Genomic DNA, 21440 nt, shown 5'->3' with positions numbered 1-21440 from the left:
GAGGTTTTCCAATGCCTCGCAAAGAAGGGCACCTATTGGTATATGGGTAAAAATAAAAAAGCTGACATTGAATATCCCTTTGAGCATGGTGAAGTTATTAATTACACTTTGGATGGTGTATCAATACACCCAGTCACTACAAAGATACAGGCGTCCTTCCTAACTCAGTTGCCGGAGAGGAAGGAAACCGCTCAGGGATTTCACCATGAGGCCAATGGTGACTTTAAAACAGTTACAGAGTTTAATGGCTGTGATAGTAGAAAACTGAGGGTGGATCAACAACATTGTAGTTACTCCACAATACTAACCTAAATGACAGCGTGAAAAGAAGGAATCCTGTACAGAATTTAAACAATCCAAAACATGCATCCTGTTTGCAATAAGACACTAAAGTAAGAACTTAACTTTATGTCCTGAATACAAAGCGTTATGTTTGGGGCAAATCCAACACATCACTGAGTACCACTCTCCATATTTTCAAGCATGGTGGTGGCTGCATCATGTTATGGGTATGCTTGTCATCGGCAAGGACTAGGGAGTTTTTTTTTTACAAAAACAAATGGAATGGAGCTAAGCACATGCAAAATCCTAGAGGAAAACCTGTTTCAGTCTGCTTTCCACCAGACACTGGGAGAGGAATTCACCTTTCAGCAGGACAATAACCTACAACACAAGGCCAAATATAAACTGGAGTTGCTTAACAAGACAACATTGAATGTTCCTGAGTGGCCTAGTTACAGTTTTGACTTAAATCTGCTTGAAAATATATGGCAAGACTTGAAAATGGCTGTCTAGCAATGATCCACAACCAACTTGATAGAGTTTGATAATGTGCAAATATTGTACAATCCAGGTGTGCAATGCTCTTAAGAGACTTTCCCCAGAAAGACTCACAGCTGTAATCGCTGCCAAAGGTGATTCTAACATGTATTGACTCAGGGGTGTGAATACTTATGTAAATGAGATATTTCTGTATTTAACATGTTTTCACTTTGTCATTATGGGGTATTGTGTGTAAATGGGTGAGAAAAAAACATATATTTAAATCCATTTTGAATTCAGGCTGTAACACAACAGAATGTGGAATAAGTCAAGGGGTCTGAATACTTTCTGAAGGCACTATTTGGTAGAAATGACTGAATCAGATCAACAGGAGTACACTCTATTTCTCTGTTCAGTATCTTATCAGACTGGTAGTAAATGTTTCTAGATGGTGGATTGACTGAATCAGATGATGTATGTTTATCAGTTCAATAGGTTCTTTAACACCTTGGATCTCTTCTTTTGGGGGTTTTGAATTGGTTCCGGAATCTGCTTGTCTGATTCAGTCACAGAACTAAATAGAACATACCAGTGGATTCGGTGCTGTATATTTTCGGCTGTTGAAGTGTGTCGTCAGCGAGTGGTCAGCGTGTTGTCAGCGTGTTGTCAGTGAGTCGTCAGTGAGTCGTCAGTGAGTGGTCAGTGAGTGGTCAGCGAGTCGTCAGTGAGTCGTCAGTGAGTGGTCAGCGTGTTGTCAGCGAGTCGTCAGTGAGTCGTCAGCGAGTCGTCAGCGAGTGGTCAGCGAGTCGTCAGCGAGTCGTCAGCGAGTCGTCAGTGAGTGGTCAGTAAGTGGTCAGTAAGTGGTCAGTGAGTGGTCAGTGAGTCGTCAGTGAGTGGTCAGCGAGTCGTCAGCGAGTCGTCAGTGAGTGGTCAGTGAGTGGTCAGTGAGTGGTCAGCGAGTGGTCAGCGAGTCGTCAGTGAGTGGTCAGTAAGTGGTCAGTGAGTGGTCAGTGAGTCGTCAGCGAGTGGTCAGCGAGTGGTCAGCGAGTCGTCGGCGAGTCGTCGGCGAGTCGTCGGCGAGTCGTCGGCGAGTCGTCGGTGAGTCGTCAGTGAGCGGTTGTGCTGTGCTCTCCAGGTGTCGTTGGAGCTGGTGAAGGTGGTTGGGGGATACGGGTTTGAGTCGTTCAACAACTGTTTCTTCAACCTGGCCATTCCTGTCATGGTCCTCACCGAGGCTGCACCTGTCAAGAGAACACAGATCAGGTAGGAGACATACACACACCTGTACGTAGACATACATACAAACACACACCAGTACATATACATATATACACACACACACACCTGTACGTAGACACACACACACACACACACACACACACACACACACACACACACACACCAGTACGTGGTCCTCTGTAGCTCAGTTGGTAGAGCACGGCGCTTGTAACGCCAAGGTAGTGGGTTCGATCCCCGGGACCACCCATACACAAAAAATGTATGCACGCACGACTGTAAGTCGCTTTGGATAAAAGCGTCTGCTAAATGGCATATTATTATTATTATTATTATATTATTATATATTATTATTATTATATATTATTATTACATAGACATATATATATACACACACACACACACACACAAACGTACAGACAGAAAATACATATCTTTCTCTATCTGGGACCGCTGGGCTGCGTGTGGTCACCAACATCTCTCTCGCTCTGTCTCTCTCTCTCGCTCTCTCTCTCTCTCTCTCTCTGTCTCTCTCTCTCTCTCTCTGTCTCTCTGTCTCTCTCTCTCTCTCTCTGTCTCTCTCTCTCTCTCTGTCTCTCTCTCTGTCTCTCTGTCTCGCTGTCTCGCTCTCTCTCTGTCTCGCTCTCTCTGTCTCGCTCTCTCTGTCTCTCTCTCTCTCTCTGTCTCGCTGTCTCTGTCTCTCTGTCTCTCTCTCTCTCTCTGTCTCGCTCTCTCTCTGTCTCGCTCTCTCTCTCTCTCTGTCTCTCTCTCTGTCTCTCTGTCTCGCTCTGTCTCTGTCTCGCTCTCTCTCTCTCTCTCTCTCTGTCTCGCTCTCTCTCTCTCTGTCTCTCTGTCTCGCTCTGTCTCTGTCTCGCTCTCTCTCTGTCTCTCTCTCTGTCTCTCTCTCTCTCTGTCTCTCTCTCTGTCTCTCTGTGTGTGTGTGTGTGTGTGCTGAGTCCTATCTGTGTGTTCTCCTCCTCAGGGAAAACATCTCTTTCTCTATCTGGGACCGTTGGGATGTGTGTGGTCACCAACACTTCTCTCTCTCCGACTTCATCAACGCAGTACGGGTGAGACACACCCATTACTATGTTCATTCACTCTGTGTCAAGGGATTGATAGTCTCACACATCTATTGACGAAATCGTTTTGTGATAATTGGTGAGACTGTAGTGTTGACCTGTGTTGTCCTACAGGAGGAGTATGGAATAGAACCTACCATGGTGGTTAATATATAGTGTTGACTGTGTTTGATTACAGGAGAAGTCTGGAATAGAACCTACCATGGGGGTTAATATATAGTGTTGACTGTGTTGTATTACAGGAGAAGTATGGAATAGAACCTACCATGGTGGTTAATACATAGTGTTGACTGTGTTGTATTACAGGAGAAGTATGGAATAGAACCTACCATGGTGGTCCATGGAGTGAAGATGCTCTATGTTCCTGTGATGCCAGGACACAACAAGAGACTTAAACTAACGTAAGGCACTGCACACACACACACACACACACACACACACACACACACACACACACACACACACACACACACACACACACTGTGTCCTCCTGAATCACTGCGAATCTGAGTCTCTCTCCCCCGCACCCCTCTCCCTCCCTCTCCTCCCTCTCTCCCTTCCTCTATACTCCGTCTCCTCCCTCCCTCTCCTCCCTCTATCCCCCCCTCCTCCCTCTCTCCCTTCCTCTATCCTCCCTCTCTCCCTTCCTCTATCCTCCCTCTCTCCCTTCCTCTATACTCCCTCTCCTCCCTCTATCCTCCCTCTCCTCCCTCTCTCCCTTCCTCTATACTCCCTCTCCTCCCTTCCTCTATACTCCCTCTCCTCCCTCTATACTCCCTCTCCTCCCTCTCTCCCTTCCTCTCCTCCCTCTATCCCTTCCTCTATACTCCCTCTATCCCTTCCTCTATACTCCCTCTCCTCCCTTCCTCTATACTCCCTCTCCTCCCTCTATACTCCCTCTCCTCCCTCTCCTCCCTTCCTCTATACTCCCTCTCCTCCCCCTCTCCCTTCCTCTATACTCCGTCTCCTCCCTTCCTCTATACTCCGTCTCCTCCCTTCCTCTATACTCCGTCTCCTCCCTTCCTCTATACTCCCTCTATCCTCCCTCTATCCTCCCTCTCTCCCTTCCTCTATCCTCCCTCTCTCCCTCCCTCTATCCCCCCTCTCCTCCCTCTCTCCCTTCCTCTATACTCCGTCTCCTCCCTTCCTCTCCTCCGTCTCCTCCCTTCCTCTCCTCCCTCTCTCCCTTCCTCTATCCTCCCTCTCTCCCTCCCTCTATCCCCCCTCTCCTCCCTCTCTCCCTTCCTCTATACTCCGTCTCCTCCCTCCGTCTCCTCCCTTCCTCTCCTCCCTCTCTCCCTTCCTCTATACTCCCTCTCCTCCCTCTATCCCCCCTCTCCTCCCTCTCTCCCTTCCTCTATACTCCCTCTCCTCCCTCTATCCCCCCTCTCCTCCCCCTCTCCCTTCCTCTATACTCCATCTCCTCCCTTCCTCTCCTCCCCTCTCCTCCCCCCCACTCCCCTCCTCCCCCAGGATGCACAAGTTGATCAAGCCGTCTGTAGACCGTCGCTATGTTGACCTGACCGTGTCCTTCGCTCCAGAGTCCGACGGAGATGAGGACCTTCCTGGACCCCCTGTTAGGTACTACTTCAGCCCCAACGGAGACGCTCACACCGCCTGACAACCACCCCTCAGTCCCCTGAAACTAACCCCCTGTACCTGCAAAACCCCAGTTGACAACATGGGTGGATTCTAGAACATGGGTGGATTCTAGAACATGGGTGGATTCTAGAACAGGGGTTGGATTCTAGAACAGGGGTTGATTCTAGAACATGGGGTTGATTCTAGAACATGGGGTTGATTCTAGAACAGATGTGGATTCTAGAACAGATGTTGGTTCTAGAACAGGGGTTATTCTAGAACAGATGTTGATTCTAGAACAGGGTTGGCCCCATGGACCACTGGTAAAGAAAGAGCATAGGGGTAGAAAGATGGCTCTAGATGGATATAACCTGTTTGGACGAGTCCTCTTTCTATCTCTGAGAAGAGGGGGGTAGCGCTTGACTGTGTACATAGTAGTTCCTGTATTTGTGTTTTCTACTCTGGTTTAAAGCACAGCTCTGACTGCTATGCACATGCCTTAACTAACAACCTTGTTGTGTTTGTCTGATGATGATGATGATGATGATGATGATGATGCTGGTAAGAATAAAAACAACAGTGTTTACACACCCATACATGCACACTTCCCAGGGTTTTCTTTTGGGGGATGGAGAGAGAGGTAGAGGGAGGAACTCTTTGATCTTAAAAGGTAGGATCACAATCGTCATCTAAACGTTCCTATTGGCTCATGGGGATTTGGATGATTTGATAGCGACATAAACTCAGCACAAAAAAAAAGAACCGTCCTCTCACTGTCAACTGCGTTTATTTTCAGCAAACTTAACGTGTAAATATTTGTATGAACATCACAAGATTCAACAACTGAGACATAAACTGAACAGGTTCCACAGACATGTGACTAACAGAAATTGAATAATGTGTCCCTGAACAAAGGGGGGGTTCAAAATCAAAAGTAACGGTCAGTATCTGGTGTGGCCACCAGCTGCATTAAGTACTGCAGTGCATCTCTTCCTCATGGACTGCACCAGATTTGCCAGTTCTTGCTGTGAGATGTTACCCCACTCTTCCACCAAGGCACCTGCAAGTTCCCAGACATTTCTGGGGGGAATGGCCCTAGCCCTCACCCTCTGATTCAACAGGTCCCAGACGTGCTCAATGGGATTGAGATCCGGGCTCTTCGCTGGCCATGGCAGAACACTGACATTCCTGTCTTGCAGGAAATCACGCACAGAACGAGCAGTATGGCTGGTGGCATTGTCATGCTGGAGGGTCATGTCAGGATGAGCCTGCAGGAAGGGTACCACATGAGGGAGGAGGATGTCTTCCCTGTAACGCACAGCGTTGAGATTGCCTGCAATGACAACAAGCTCAGTCCGATGATGCTGTGACACACCGCCCCAGACCATGACGGAACCTCCACCTCCAAATCGATCCCGCTCCAGAGTACAGGCCTCGGTGTAACGCTCATTCCTTCGACGATAAACGCAAATCCGACCATCATCCCTGGTGAGACAAAACCTTGACTCGTCGGTGAAGAGCACTTTTTGCCAGTCCTGTCTGGTCCAGCGACGGTGGGTTTGTGCCCATATGCGACGTTGTTGCCGGTGATGTCTGATGGGGACCTGCCTTACAACAGGCCTACAAGCCCTCAGTCCAGCTTCTCTCAGCCTATTGCGGACAGTCTGAGCACTGATGGAGGGATTGTGCGTTCCTGGTGTAACTCGGGCAGCTGTTGTTGCCATCCTGTACCTGTCCCGCAGGTGTGATGTTTGGATGTACCGATCCTGTGCAGGTGTTGTTACACGTGGTCTGCCACTGCGAGGACGATCAGCTGTCCGTCCTGTCTCCCTGTAGCGCTGTCTTAGGCGTCTCACAGTACAGACATTGCAATGTTTTTCCCTGGCCACATCTGCAGTCCTCATGCCTCCTTGCAGCATGCCGAAGGCACGTTCACGCAGATGAGCAGGGACCCTGGGCATCTTTCTTTTGGTGTTTTTCACAGTCAGTAGAAAGGCCTCTTTAGTGTCCTTAGTTTTCATAACTGTGACCTTAATTGCCTACCGTCTGTAAGCTGTTAGTGTCTTAACGACCGTTCCACAGGTGCATGTTCATTAATTGTTTATGGTTCATTGAACAAGCATGGGAAACAGTGTTTAAACCCTTTACAACGAAGACCTGTGAAGTTTATTTGGATTTTTACAAATTACCTTTGAAAGACAGGGTCCTGAAAAAGGGACGTTTCTTTTTTTGTTGTTGCTGAGTTTAGGTGCGTCCCAATCATCTCTCCTTCCTCCCAGAGTGTGCACTTGTTCACTTCCCTTCACTGGTTTGAAAGGAAATGAGTGGTATAGTAAATATGATAGCCTCTACCAATCCAATGGTTTTTGGTTTAGTGAAAAGTACTGAATGAGTGCCCACTTCCCGGAGAAAGGAAATGTTATTGGGACGCCCCCAATATGCTCTCCTCAGTCAGAAGCTATGTCAGCCATTCACTATATAAACAGGTTGGTCTGTCTGTTGTTGATGATGGGAGGGACAGTGATGATAACAGGTTAGTCTGTTGTTGATGATGATGGGAGGGACAGTGATGATAACAGGTTAGTCTGTTGTTGATGATGATAGGAGGGACAGTGATGATAACAGGTTAGTCTGTTGTTGATGATTGGAGGGACAGTGATGATAACAGGTTAGTCTGTCTGTTGTTGATGATAGGAGGGACAGTGATGATAACAGGTTAGTCTGTTGTTGTTGATGATAGGAGGGACAGTGATGATAACAGGTTAGTCTGTTGTTGATGATGATAGGAGGGACAGTGATGATAACAGGTTAGTCTGTCTGTTGTTGATGATGATAGGAGGGACAGTGATGATAACAGGTTAGTCTGTCTGTTGTTGATGATAGGAGGGACAGTGATGATAACAGGTTAGTCTGTTGTTGATGATGGGAGGGACAGTGATGATAACAGGTTAGTCTGTTGTTGATGATGATGGGAGGGACAGTGATGATAACGGGTTAGTCTGTTGTTGATGATGATGGGAGGGACAGTGATGATAACAGGTTAGTCTGTTGTTGTTGATGATGGGAGGGACAGTGATGATAACAGGTTAGTCTGTCTGTTGTTGATGATGATAGGAGGGACAGTGATGATAACAGGTTAGTCTGTCTGTTGTTGATGATAGGAGGGACAGTGATGATAACAGGTTAGTCTGTTGTTGATGATGGGAGGGACAGTGATGATAACAGGTCAGTCTGTCTGTTGATGATGGGAGGGACAGTGATGATAACAGGTTAGTCTGTTGTTGATGATTGGAGGGACAGTGATGATAACAGGTTAGTCTGTCTGTTGTTGATAGGAGGGACAGTGATGATAACAGGTCAGTCTGTTGATGATGATGATGGGAGGGACAGTGATGATAACAGGTTAGTCTGTTGATGATGATGGGAGGGACAGTGATGATAACAGGTTAGTCTGTTGTTGATGATGATAGGAGGGACAGTGATGATAACAGGTTAGTCTGTTGTTGATGATGATAGGAGGGACAGTGATGATAACAGGTTAGTCTGTCTGTTGTTGATGATGATAGGAGGGACAGTGATGATAACAGGTTAGTCTGTTGTTGATGATAGGAGGGACAGTGATGATAACAGGTTGGTCTGTTTGTTGTTGATGATGATAGGAGGGACAGTGATGATAACAGGTTAGTCTGTTGTTGATGATAGGAGGGACAGTGATGATAACAGGTTAGTCTGTCTGTTGTTGATGATGATAGGAGGGACAGTGATGATAATAGGTTAGTCTGTTGTTGATGATGGGAGGGACAGTGATGATAACAGGTTAGTCTGTTGTTGATGATAGGAGGGACAGTGATGATAACAGGTTAGTCTGTCTGTTGTTGATGATGATAGGAGGGACAGTGATGATAACAGGTTAGTCTGTTGTTGATGATGATAGGAGGGACAGTGATTCACTAGGTCCCCCCCGTGTGGTTCTGGGATTTTTGCTCACCGTTCTTGTGATCATTTTGACCCCTCGGGGTGAGATCTTGCGTGGAGCCCCAGATCAAGGGAGATAAAATGTAAATGTAATTATCAGTGGTCTTGTATGTCTTCCATTTCCTAATAATTGCTCCCACAGTTGATTTCTTCAAACCAAGCTGCTTACCTATTGCAGATTCAGTCTTCCCAGCCTGGTGCAGGTCTACAATTTTGTTTCTGGTGTCCTTTGACAGCTCTTTGGTCTTGGCCATAGTGGAGTTTGGAGTGTGACTGTTTGAGGTTGTGGACAGGTGTCTTTTTATACTGATAACAAGTTCAAACAGGTGCCATTAATACAGGTAACGAGTGGAGGACAGAGGAGCCTCTTAAAGAAGTTACAGGTCTGTGAGAGCCAGAAATCTTGCTTGTTTGTAGGTGACCAAATACTTATTTTCCACCATAATTTTCAAATAAATTCATAAAAAAATCCTACAATGTGATTTTCTGGATTTTTTTCTTCTCAATTTGTCTGTCATAGTTGACGTGTACCTATGATGAAAATTACAGGCCTCTCTCATCTTCTTAAGTGGGAGAGCTTGCACAATTGGTGGCTGACTAAATACTTTTTTCCCCCACTGTATGTCAGAGAGAGGAAAGAGTGTCTAAAATGAGACTGGTCTGTCCCTGCTGTTCCCTCCCTTGTATTTACATGTACAGTGAGGGAAAAAACGGATTTGGTCCCCTGCTGATTTTGTACCTTTGCCCACTGACAAAGACATGATCAGGCACTTAACCCTAATTGCTCCTGTAAGTCACTCTGGATAAGAGCGTCTGCTAAATAATGTAAATGTAATGATCAGTCATTGTTGACATGCGTTTTCCTGGATTTTTTTGTTGTTGTTGTTATTCTGTCTCTCACTGTTCAAATAAACCTACCATTTAAAATTATAGACTGATCATGTCTTTGTCAGTGGGCAAACGTACAAAAATCAGCGGTGGATCAAATACTTTTTCTCCCCCTCACTGTAGCTCCCTACTAAACCCTCGGACATGGGATCTGTCCCAAATTACACCCTACTGCCTTTATACTGCACTAATGTATAGGGATTAGGGTGCCGTTGAGACACTCTCCATGGCCAACTGTCTTGCACAGGAAATATCTATCGTGATTTTGTTGATAATGAATGTCAGAAGCATAACATGTAAAAAAAAATATTTAAAAAATACACAAAACCATGATATGATGTAAATTGTTGTGACAGACAACTCAAGTGATGGTCCAATAAAAATAGTTTTCAAGCTGTTATATGACTGAACTGTTGCAATCTGTTCTGTCTATTTTATTGCATTACATCAATTAATGTATGGAAAATAACATCACAACATGGATATACATTTTTTGTTATTCATTGTCAGTCATTAACCAAACCTTGTATACTTTTCCACCATGTGTTGGGTCACCTAACATTTTAAAAGAACGGTGCAGAATTAATTCAATCATCATCTGCATTAGAAGTAAACACTAACTACGACCTTTGGTAGAGTGAGCCCTTTGGCGACCCGTAGTCTTGTTAACCCGGGATCCTTGGGACGACATTGACGTTAAAATGTAAAGTTAGGTTAAGGTTTGGGGTTAAAGTTAGGGTTTAGGGTAAGGACGTCCGAAGGATTAGGGATCGCACTAAACATTAGTTACCACAACCACAATGTCAGAATTATGGCTAAACCCCGCCTATTTTTATTTTTTTTACAATTTACCTTCTTAAAATCTGACTTTAAACCTAGTCTTAACCACACTGCTAGCCTTCTGCCTAACCTTAAACCTTAAACCCTGACCAAAAAGCTCATTTTTGATTTAATTAATTATTACAATAATGTATAGTATTCTGGCTTTGTGGCTGTGGTAACTAGTGACAACGACGTTGCCTTGGCTTCAAGATGGCGGAGGCCTTAACAAGTCAGGAGGAACTGGTAAGGGCTTGGTTTACCATGGTGCTATCGTCAAAACGTGGATTTTTAACATTTGTGGTTTCCATTATTTGTATAATAAACCCAATGTTTGGTTAGGTTGTATGTCAGCGTTCTCCTCGGTGAGGATACTGTCTCGTAAATATCCGTGGCCGGTTCCCCATATATTATGACAGCCGCTAGGCTAGTATGCTACTTCTAGCTAGCTGCTTTAGCACTCTCGTCTAGTTGCGACTCCCAGTAGACTGCTAACGTTTAGCTGGCTGACTAGCATTTTGCTTTGCAAATATTTAGTAAAGTTACAATCTCACTGGTTAGATTATATTTGTTATTTTCGCTAAGTTAGTTTTTTTCCCCGTTTGAGACCTAACGTTAACTAACGTCGTCAGTCATTGAACGCAGATGGCTACATAGCTACCTAGCGACAGCTAACGTTAGCCCGAGAGGAAGACCGAGTTGTTTACCCACATCCTCTTTGGCTAACCACATGTAGCTTGCTAGCCTGTTAGCTAGGTAACTATAGTAAGACAAACATTTTTTTACATTCCTGCTTAATTTGAGGCAAAATACGACTTCCATTTCTGAAGTAAAAAAGATGTCAGTACAAGGTTGCGTTATACGTCGAGTAGTGACATGTTTTGCTTTGAGTGTTGTTTTGGTCTAAGTCATAACACGGACGTTAGCTAACTAGCTATCGGTTCACAGAATTTGCTCCCAGTTCCTAGAAAGTTTGTTGCCGTCATTCAACTGGCTGGCTAGATTGCTAGTTAACGTTAACTCTCTTTCGTCATCGATGATGGGATTGTCATCAGATATAATTTAGCTGACGCTAGACCACACTGTCATAGTTTATCTGTTTGATTTAACTAGTCAGTTTCTTAATGTCTTTAATTAAACTATATTGGCCACAGTAGACGAGTAAAAACTATGGTCCTAGCTAGTAACTACGACTTGCTCGGTCACTCCCATCTCTTAGCTAACTAGTTATTTGACTAATGCAGCTACTCAAGCTAGCAACACGCATTATTTGCTTTCTAACACCGGTAACATTAACGTTAGCTCTCCGAGTGTTGGTATCTCCCCCCCCAAAATATGAATCATGTTACCGCTTTACGTGAAATTGTAACGGGAGTCACATTTTGAGGCAAGGTCAAGACTCCCGGGAGAGAGGCAAGCTCTCTGTGCAGCTTTGCCAAAAATTGATATTGAAGTAGATGGGATAAACTGCTGTCAAGTGTCAAACGGACCTAGTTGATGATGTTGAATATCACCGGGCGGCAGGTAGCTTAGTGGTTAAGAGCGTCGTTCCAGTAACCGAAAGGTCGCTGGTTCTAATCCCCGAGCCGACTGGGTGAAAAATCTGCCGATGTGCCCTTGAGCAAGGCACTTAACCCTAATTGCTCCTGTAAGTCGTTCTGGATAAGAGCGTCTGCTAAATGACTAACATGTAAATGTAATCACTGGTTAGATATCACTAACGTCACTGGATATTCGTTGAAGTTTAAGGTCCACCCAGTTCTGGATATTCGTTGAAGCTTAAGGTCCACCCAGTTCAAGCACGTGAAGTAGGCTGTATGTATATATCTGTGTGACTGTCTTTCTATTAACCAACCACTCAGGTTGAGTAGCTGTTGATTTTAGCCAAGCAGTGACTGGGCTTGGTAGCTCTTTGCCATTTCCTAGGGATGTAGGTTACACTGAGCACTGTAGGCACCACCACCACAACACACCACATAGGGGTTCAACCATGAGCCACAAGTGTCAACAACTCTTTGACCTCTCCTCTCCCCCTCTTATAACTCCCCCACTTCTCTGTCCTCTCCTCTCCCCCCTCTCCTCAAATATCCCCCCTCTAATGCCTCCCCCAATCTCTCTCTCCCCTCAATATCCCCCTCTCTCGTCTGGTCTCCTCTCCCCCCCTTCTTACGCCTCCCCCCAATATCCCCCTCTCTCATCCCCACCTCTCATCCCCTGTAACTTCCATTCCTTGTCCCCCCCACCTCCCCTCTGACCCCTCCTCCCCCCGCCGTCCCCTCCGTCCGTCCCCAGGCGGTGGAGGAGTTCCTGAGTGAGGTGCGTAGCAGGGAGCAGCCCCACAGTGCAGCCCTGGTCTCTCAACCAACCGCCGTCAAGTTCCTCATGGCACGCAAGTTCGACGTCCCCCGAGCAATAGACCTCTTCCAGGAATACAAGGTACAGAGAGGGATCAGACACTACTGGTGTGTGTGTGTGTGTGTGTGTGTGTGTGTGTGTGTGTGTGTGTGTGTGTGTGTATTAGTCCCAGATACACTGTAAATTCCCCACCTATGCCAGTATGTGCTAATGGTGACCCCTGACCTTGCCTGTATGTCTGTGATTGGTCTTTATCAGAACACGAGGATTAAGGAGGGCATCTTCAACATTAACCCAGACGAGGAACCTCTCCGCTCTGAACTGCTCAGCGGAAAGTTCACCGTCCTGGTGAGGCCTGTGTGTGTGTGTGTGTGTGTGTGTGTGTGTGTCAGGGTTTCCGTTAAGAAAATGTGGTGCTGGACAAAGTGACCGGGAAGATTTTGAATTTACCGGACCCATGTGCTTTGGGTGCGTAGCCCGTTGGTGCGTCCACCCACGGATGACGTTAGGGCGTCCACCCACGGATGACGTTAGGGCGTCCACCCACGGATGACGTTAGGGCGTCCACCCACGGATGACGTTAGGGCGTCCACCCACGGATGACGTTAGGGCGTCCACTCAGAATGACTGAAATCCCATTTAGATGATGCTGATACAGATTAACAGAACATGGAACTCATATAATGAAGCAGCCAATTAAATGTGATTTTCCAAACATTTTCCAAAATACAATTAGCGGGAAAACACCATACTAAAGTTTTAATGTCACATGCACAAGTACAGTCAAATGCCTATCTTGCAAACTCAAAACCCAACAATGCATTAATCAATAACAATGTAATACTAGAAAAAAACACAGGAGAAATATGAAGAACACAATAAGTAAGTAACATACTATATACAGGGTCAGTTCAATACCGTACTATATACAGGGTCAGTTCCAATACCATACTATATACAGGGTCAGTTCAATACCATACTATATACAGGGTCAGTTCCAATACCATACTATATACAGGGTCAGTTCAATACCATACTATATACAGGGTCAGTTCAATACCATACTATATACAGGGTCAGTTCAATACCATACTATATACAGGGTCAGTTCAATACCATACTATATACAGGGTCAGTTCAATACCATACTATATACAGGGTCAGTTCAATACCATACTATATACAGGGTCAGTTCAATACCATACTATATACAGGGTCAGTTCCAATACCATACTATACAGTGGGGAAAAAAAGTATTTAGTCAGCCACCAATTGTGCAAGTTCTCCCACTTAAAAAGATGAGAGAGGCCTGTAATTTTCATCATAGGTACACGTCAACTATGACAGACAAAATGAGAATTTTTTTTCCAGAAAATCACATTGTAGGATTTTTTATGAATTTATTGGCATATGATGGTGGAAAATAAGTATTTGGTCAATAACAAAAGTTTCTCAATACTTTGTTATATACCCTTTGTTGGCAATGACACAGGTCAAACGTTTTCTGTAAGTCTTCACAAGGTTTTCACACACTGTTGCTGGTATTTTGGCCCATTCCTCCATGCAGATCTCCTCTAGAGCAGTGATGTTTTGGGGCTGTCGCTGGGCAACACAGACTTTCAACTCCCTCCAAAGATTTTCTATGGGGTTGAGATCTGGAGACTGGCTAGGCCACTCCAGGACCTTGAAATGCTTCTTACGAAGCCACTCCTTCGTTGCCCGGGCGGTGTGTTTGGGATCATTGTCATGCTGAAAGACCCAGCCACGTTTCATCTTCAATGCCCTTGCTGATGGAAGGAGGGTTTCACTCAAAATCTCACGATACATGGCCCCATTCATTCTTTCCTTTACACGGATCAGTCGTCCTGGTCCCTTTGCAGAAAAACAGCCCCAAAGCATGATGTTTCCAACCCCATGCTTCACAGTAGGTATGGTGTTCTTTGGATGCAACTCAGCATTCTTTGTCCTCCAAACATGACGAGTTGAGTTTTTACCAAAAAGTTATATTTTGGTTTCATCTGACCATATGACATTCTCCCAATCCTCTTCTGGATCATCCAAATGCACTTCAGACGGGCCTGGACATGTACTGGCTTAAGCAGGGGGACACGTCTCGCACTGCAGGATTTGAGTCCCTGGCGGCGTAGTGTGTTACTGATGGTAGGCTTTGTTACTTTGGTCCCAGCTCTCTGCAGGTCATTCACTAGGTCCCCCCGTGTGGTTCTGGGATTTTTGCTCACCGTTCTTGTGATCATTTTGACCCCACGGGGTGAGATCTTGCGTGGAGCCCCAGATTGAGGGAGATTATCAGTGGTCTTGTATGTCTTCCATTTCCTAATAATTGCTCCCACAGTTGATTTCTTCAATCCAAGCTGCTTACCTATTGCAGATTCAGTCTTCCCAGCCTGGTGCAGGTCTACAATTTTGTTTTTGGTGTCCTTTGACAGCTCTTTGGTCTTGGCCATTGTGAAGTTTGGAGTGTGACTGTTTGAGGTTGTGGACAGGTGTCTTTTATACTGATAACAAGTTCAAACAGGTGCCATTAATACCGGTAACGAGTGGAGGACAGAGGAGCCTCTTAAAGAAGAAGTTACAGGTCTGTGAGAGCCAGAAATCTTGCTTGTTTGTAGGTGACCAAATACTTATTTTCCACCATAATTTGCAAATAAATTCATTAAAAATCCTACAATGGGATTTTCTGGATTTTTTTTCCTCAATTTGTCTGTCATAGTTGACATGTACCTATGATGAAAATTACAGGCCTCTCTCATCTTTTTAAGTGGGAGAACTTGCACAATTGGTGGCTGACTAAATACTTTTTTTCCCCACTGTATACAGGGTCAGTTCAATACCATACTATATACAGGGTCAGTTCAATACCATACTATATACAGGGTCAGTTCAATACCATACTATATACAGGGTCAGAGAAGAGAAGACAAGAGGGATGGGAGAGAAGAGGGAGGGGAGGGAGGGGAGAGAAGAGGGATGGGAGAGAAGAGGGAGGGAGGGAGGGAGCGAGAGAAGAGGGAGGGAGGGGAGAGGGGAGAGAAGATGGATGGTAGAGAAGAGGGAGGGAGGGGAGAGAAGAGGGAGGGAGGGGAGAGAAGAGGGAGGGAGAGAGAGAAGAGGGATGGGAAGAGGGAGGGAGAGAAGAGGGAGGGAGGGAGAGAGAGAAGAGGAAGGGCGAGAAGAGGGAGGGAAGAGAAGATGGATGGGAGAGAATAGGGAGGGAGAGAGGAGGGAGGAACAGAGGGAGGGAGGAACAGAGGAGGGAGGAACAGAGGAGAAGAGGGAACTGACAGGCAGCAGGCCCTCTCACCCTCCGTCTGACTCCTTCTCTACCTCTTTCCCTGAGGGGTTGTCTTATGATGAATGGGGCTGTCTGAACAAACCCTCACCAATTAGAGAGAGAGAGAGGAAGTGAGGGGGGGATGGAGGGAAGGAGGGAGAGGTAGAAAGACGGAAGTGAAGAGAGGATGTGAGAAAAGAGGTAGAAAAAGAAAATAACATTCAGAGAGAGGACTGTCAAGGAAAGATCTACTGTCTTGTTGTGTTTACAGTAAAGCTCATGAGGACTGTCAAGTAAAGATCTACTAGAATGCTGTCTTGTTGTGTTTGAGGCCTCCTGTAGCTCAGTTGGTAGAGCATGGCGCTTGCAACGCCAGGGTTGTGGGTTCGATTCCCACGGGGGGGCCAGTATGAAAAACGCATGCACTCACTAAAACTGTAAGTCGCTCTGGATAAGAGCGTCTGCTAAAATGACTAAAATGTAAAAAATGTGTTTATTGTAAAGCTCATGAGGACTAAGTAAAGATCTGCTAGAATGCTGTCTAGTTTACAGTAAAGCTCATGAGGACTAACTAAATATCTACTAGAATGCTGTCTTGTTGTGTTTACAGTAGAGCTCATGAGGACTAAGTAAAGATCTGCTAGAATGCTGTCTAGTTTACAGTAAAGCTCACGAGGACTAACTAAATATCTGCTAGAATGCTGTCTTGTTGTGTTTACTGTAAAGCTCATGAGGACTAACTAAATATCTACTAGAATGCTGTCTTGTTGTGTTTACTGTAAAGCTCATGAGGACTAAGTAAAGATCTGCTAGAATGCTGTCTTGTTGTGTTTACAGTAAAGCTCATGAGGACTAAGTAAAGATCTGCTAGAATGCTGTCTTGTTGTGTTTACAGTAAAGCTCATGAGGACTAAGTAAAGATCTGCTAGAATGCTGTCTTGTTGTGTTTACAGTAAAGCTCATGAGGACTAAGTAAAGATCTGCTAGAATGCTGTCTTGTTGTGTTTACAGTAAAGCTCATGAGGACTAAGTAAAGATCTGCTAGAATGCTGTCTTGTTGTGTTTACTGTAAAGCTCTGTGTGTTTCAGCCTGGTCGTGATGCTAAGGGTGCTGCCCTGGCTCTGTTCACCGCTCGTCTCCACCGCCCTGACGTCACTACCCATAAGGCTGTGCTGCAGGCTATCATCTTTCAGCTGGACAAAGCCATTGAGAGGTGACAACCCCCCTCTTTATTTCTCTCTTTTTATTTCTCTCTTTTTCTCGGTCTCTCTCCTCTCTCCCACTTCATAATTGTATCTTTCCCTCTCTCTCTCCTTAATTAGTCTCACTCTCCCCCTCTCCTTAATTAGTCCTACACTCTCCCTTAATTAGTCCTACTCTCTTTCTCTTTCCTTAATTAGTTCTACTCTCTCTATCACTCCTTAATTAGTCCTCTCGCTCATTAGTCATACCCTCTCTCCTTAATTAGTCCTACTCTCTCCCTTAATTAGTCCTTCTCTCTCTCCTTAACTAGTCCTACTCTTTCTCTTTCCTTAACTAGTCCTACGCTCTCTCTCCCTTAATTAGTCATTCTCTCTCTCCTTAACTAGTCCTACTCTCTCCTTAATTAGTCCTACTCTCTCTCTCCTTAATTAGTCCTACTCTCTCTCCTTAATTAGTCCTACTCTCTCTCTCCTTAATTAGTCCTACTCTCTCTCCTTAATTAGTCCTACTCTCTCTCCTTAATTAGTCCTACTCTCTCTCCTTAATTAGTCCTACTCTCTCTCCTTAATTAGTCCTACTCTCTCTCTCCTTAATTAGTCCGACTCTCTCTCTCTTTAATTAGTCCTACTCTCTCCTTAATTAGTCCTTCTCTCTCTCTCCTTAATTAGTCCTTCTCTCTCCTTAATTAGTCCTACTCTCTCTCTCCTTAATTAGTCCTACTCTCTCTCTCCTTAATTAGTCCTACTCTCTCTCTCCTTAATTAGTCCTTCTCTCTCTCTCCTTAATTAGTCCTTCTCTCTCCTTAATTAGTCCTACTCTCGCTCTCCTTAATTAGTCCTACTCTCTCTCCTTAATTAGTCCTCTCTCTCTCTCCTTAACTAGTCCTACTCTCTCTCTCCTTAACTAGTCCTACTCTCTCCCTCCTTAACTAGTCCTACTCTCTCTCTCCTTAATTAGTCCTACTCTCTCGCTCCTTAATTAGTCCTTCTCTCTCTCTCCTTAATTAGTCCTACTCTCTCTCTCCTTAATTAGTCCTACTCTCTCCCTCCTTAATTAGTCCTACTCTCTCTCTCCTTAATTAGTCCTCTCTCTCTCTCTCCTTAATTAGTCCTACTCTCTCTCTCCTTAACTAGTCCTACTCTCTCTCTCCTTAACTAGTCCTACTCTCTCTCCTTAACTAGTCCTACTCTCTCTCTCCTTAATTAGTCCTCTCTCTCTCTCCTTAATTAGTCCTACTCTCTCTCTCCTTAACTAGTCCTACTCTCTCTCTCCTTAACTAGTCCTACTCTCTCTCCTTAACTAGTCCTACTCTCTCTCTCCTTAATTAGTCCTCTCTCTCTCTCCTTAATTAGTCCTACTCTCTCTCTCCTTAACTAGTCCTACTCTCTCTCTCCTTAACTAGTCCTACTCTCTCTCCTTAACTAGTCCTACTCTCTCTCTCCTTAATTAGTCCTACTCTCTCTCTCCTTAATTAGTCCTTCTCTCTCTCCTTAACTAGTCCTACTCTCTTTCTCCTTAATTAGTCCTTCTCTCTCTCTCTCTCCTTAATTAGTCCTTCTCTCTCTCTCTCTCTCCTTAATTAGTCCTACTCTCTCTCCTTAATTAGTCCTACTCTCTCTCTCCTTAATTAGTCCTTCTCTCTCTCTCTCTCCTTAATTAGTCCTACTCTCTCTCCTTAATTAGTTCTACTCTCTCTTTCCTTAATTAGTCCTTCTCTCTCTCCTTAATTAGTCCTACCCTCTCTCTCCTTAATTAGTCCTTCTCTCTCTCTCTCCTTAATTAGTCCTACTCTCTCTCCTTAATTAGTCCTACTCTCTCTCTCCTTAATTAGTCCTATCTTTGTCTCCTTCACCTCTCAATCCTTTAATGTACTTAACAGAAAACTCCCCCCTCCCTCCCTCCCTTCCTCTCTCCAGTGTTGACACCCAGAGAGATGGCTTGATATTCATCTATGACATGACCAACTCCAGCTATGGGAACTTTGACTATGAGCTCTGTGTGAAGATCCTCGACCTCCTCAAGGTAACCCACCACCCGTGTCCCGAATGACTCCCTATCAAATCCTAGTGCTGAATACAACAAGTGTAGACTTTACAGTGAAATGCTGACTGATGAGTCCATTCCCAACAATGCAGAGTTAAAAAGTATGTGCAGGAATACCAGTACCGAGTCAATGTGCAGGGGTACCGGTACCGAGTCAATGTGCAGGGGTACCGGTACCGTGTCAATGTGCAGGGGTACCGATACTGAGTCATTGTGCAGGGGTACCGGTACCGAGTCAATGTGCAGGGGTACCGGTACCGTGTCAATGTGCAGGGGTACCGATACTGAGTCAATGTGCAGGGGTACCGATACTGAGTCAATGTGCAGGGGTACCAGTACTGAGTCAATGTGCAGGGGTACCGGTACCGTGTCAATGTGCAGGGGTACCGGTACCGAGTCAATGTGCAGGGGTACCGATACTGAGTCAATGTGCAGGGGTACCGATACTGAGTCAATGTGCAGGGGTACCAGTACTGAGTCAATGTGCAGGGGTACCGGTACCGTGTCAATGTGCAGGGGTACCGGTACCGAGTCAATGTGCAGGGGTACCGGTACCGTGTCAATGTGCAGGGGTACCGATACTGAGTCATTGTGCAGGGGTACCGGTACCGAGTCAATGTGCAGGGGTACCGGTACCGTGTCAATGTGCAGGGGTACCGATACTGAGTCAATGTGCAGGGGTACCGATACTGAGTCAATGTGCAGGGGTACCAGTACTGAGTCAATGTGCAGGGGTACCGGTACCGTGTCAATGTGCAGGGGTACCGGTACCGAGTCAATGTGCAGGGGTACCGGTACCGTGTCAATGTGCAGGGGTACCGGTACCGTGTCAATGTGCAGGGGTACCGGTACCGTGTCAATGTGCAGGGGTACCGGTACCGTGTCAATGTGCAGGGGTACCGGTACCGAGTCAATGTGCAGGGGTACCAGGTAGTAATATGAACAGGTAGTTAGGGGTAAAAGTGACAATCAGGATAGATAATAAACAGAGTAGCAGCAGCGTATGTGAAGAGTGTGTGTTTTGTGTGTGAGCGTATGTAGTGTGTGTTGGACTGTCAGTTTAAGTGTGTGTGTGTGTGGGTAGAGCCCAGTGTGTGTGTGTGTGTGTGGAGTCCAGTGAAAGAGAGTCAGTGCAAAAAAGGATCAATGAAAATAGTCCTGGTAGCCATTTTGATGAACTGTTCAGCGGTCTTATGGCTTGGGGGTAGAAGCTGTTCAGGAGCCTTTTGGTCCCAGACTTGGCTCTCTGGTACCGCTTGCCGTGCGGTAGCAGAGTGAACAGGGCTATGGCTTGGGTGTCTGGGTCCTTCCTCTGACGCCGCCTGGTACAGAGGTCCTGGATGGGCAGGGAGCTCGTGCCCAGTGATGCCACTGGGCCGTCGTCTGCACCGCCCTCTGTAGCGCCTTTGCGATTCGAGGACGGTGCAGTTGCCGTACCACGCACTGATGCAGCCAGTCGAGATGCTCTCGGTGGTGCAGCTGTAGAACCTTTTTGAGGATTTGAGGGGCCAATGCCAAATCTTTTCAATCTCTCGAGGGGGGAACGGGCGGTGTCGTGCCGCCTTCACAACTATGCTGGTGCGGGAGGACCACGTTAAGTCCTTGGTGGTGTGGACGCCGAGGAGCTTGGAGCTCTCGACCCGCTCCACTACAGCAACGTCTATGTAGTCCGTGATCAGCTCTTTTTGTCTTGCCATGTTGAGGGAGAGGTTGTTGTTGTTGTTGTTGTTGTTGTCCTGGCACCACACTGCCATGTCTCTGACCTCCCTGTAGGCTGTCTCATCGTTGTCTGTGATCGGGCCTACCACCGTCGTGTCGTTTTAGTGATGGTGGTGGAGGTTGTAGTCGTGCACGGCCGCACAGTCGTGGGTGAACAGGGCGTACAGGAGGGGACTAAGCACACAACCCTGAGGGGCCCCTGTGTTGACGGTCAGCGTGTCATGTGTTGTTACCTACCCTCACCACCAGGGGGCAGCCCGTCAGTAAGACCAGGATCCCAGTTGCACAGGGAAGTGTTCAGTCCCAGGGTCCCTAGCTTTGTGATGAGCTTGGAGGGGGACTGTAGTGTTGAACACTGAGCTGTAGTCAATGAACGGCGTACTCACATAGGTGTTCCTCTTTTCCAGGTGTGAGAGAGCAGTGTGGAGTGTAGTATAGATTGCGTCATCTGTGGATCTGTTTGGGCGGTATGCGAATTGGAGTG

General features: G+C 46.0%; 1 protein-coding gene and 2 long non-coding RNA genes across 4 annotated transcripts; all 3 read left to right on the top strand.

Moving 5' to 3' along the window:
* The first annotated feature begins 897 nt into the window (after positions 1–897).
* LOC311117590 (ubiquitin-like modifier-activating enzyme 6) lies at positions 898–5259 on the top strand. Of its 2 annotated transcripts, XM_084192531.1 has the most exons (4): positions 898–2025; positions 2981–3068; positions 3387–3481; positions 4554–5259. In XM_084192531.1, the coding sequence occupies exons 1-4, from the start codon at positions 1982–1984 to the stop codon at positions 4699–4701; spliced, it is 375 nt and encodes a 124-aa protein (XP_084048657.1). In that variant the 5' UTR covers positions 898–1981; the 3' UTR covers positions 4702–5259. The 2 variants fall into 2 exon arrangements, 1 of the variants encoding a protein (XP_084048657.1); XR_014611672.1 differs by lacking the exons at positions 3387–3481; positions 4554–5259 and adding an exon at positions 3323–3351 and having other exon boundaries at positions 1903–2025.
* A 2441-nt stretch (positions 5260–7700) lies between these two features.
* LOC311117589 lies at positions 7701–8590 on the top strand. Its single transcript, XR_014611671.1, has 3 exons — positions 7701–8291; positions 8342–8520; positions 8571–8590. It is a non-coding gene; the product is annotated as an uncharacterized lncRNA (long non-coding RNA).
* A 4065-nt stretch (positions 8591–12655) lies between these two features.
* On the top strand, positions 12656–17103 carry LOC311117591. The gene is made up of 3 exons (XR_014611673.1): positions 12656–12779; positions 12957–13046; positions 17080–17103. It is a non-coding gene; the product is annotated as an uncharacterized lncRNA (long non-coding RNA).
* Positions 17104–21440: the final 4337 nt, after the last annotated feature.

The sequence above is a fragment of the Coregonus lavaretus genome (assembly GCF_964263955.1).
Source record: "Coregonus lavaretus genome assembly, contig: HAP1_SCAFFOLD_8043, whole genome shotgun sequence".
Lineage (NCBI taxonomy): Eukaryota > Metazoa > Chordata > Actinopteri > Salmoniformes > Salmonidae > Coregonus > Coregonus lavaretus.
Note: the sequence above shows the minus strand (reverse complement) of the source record. Positions and strands in the feature narration are given on the sequence as shown.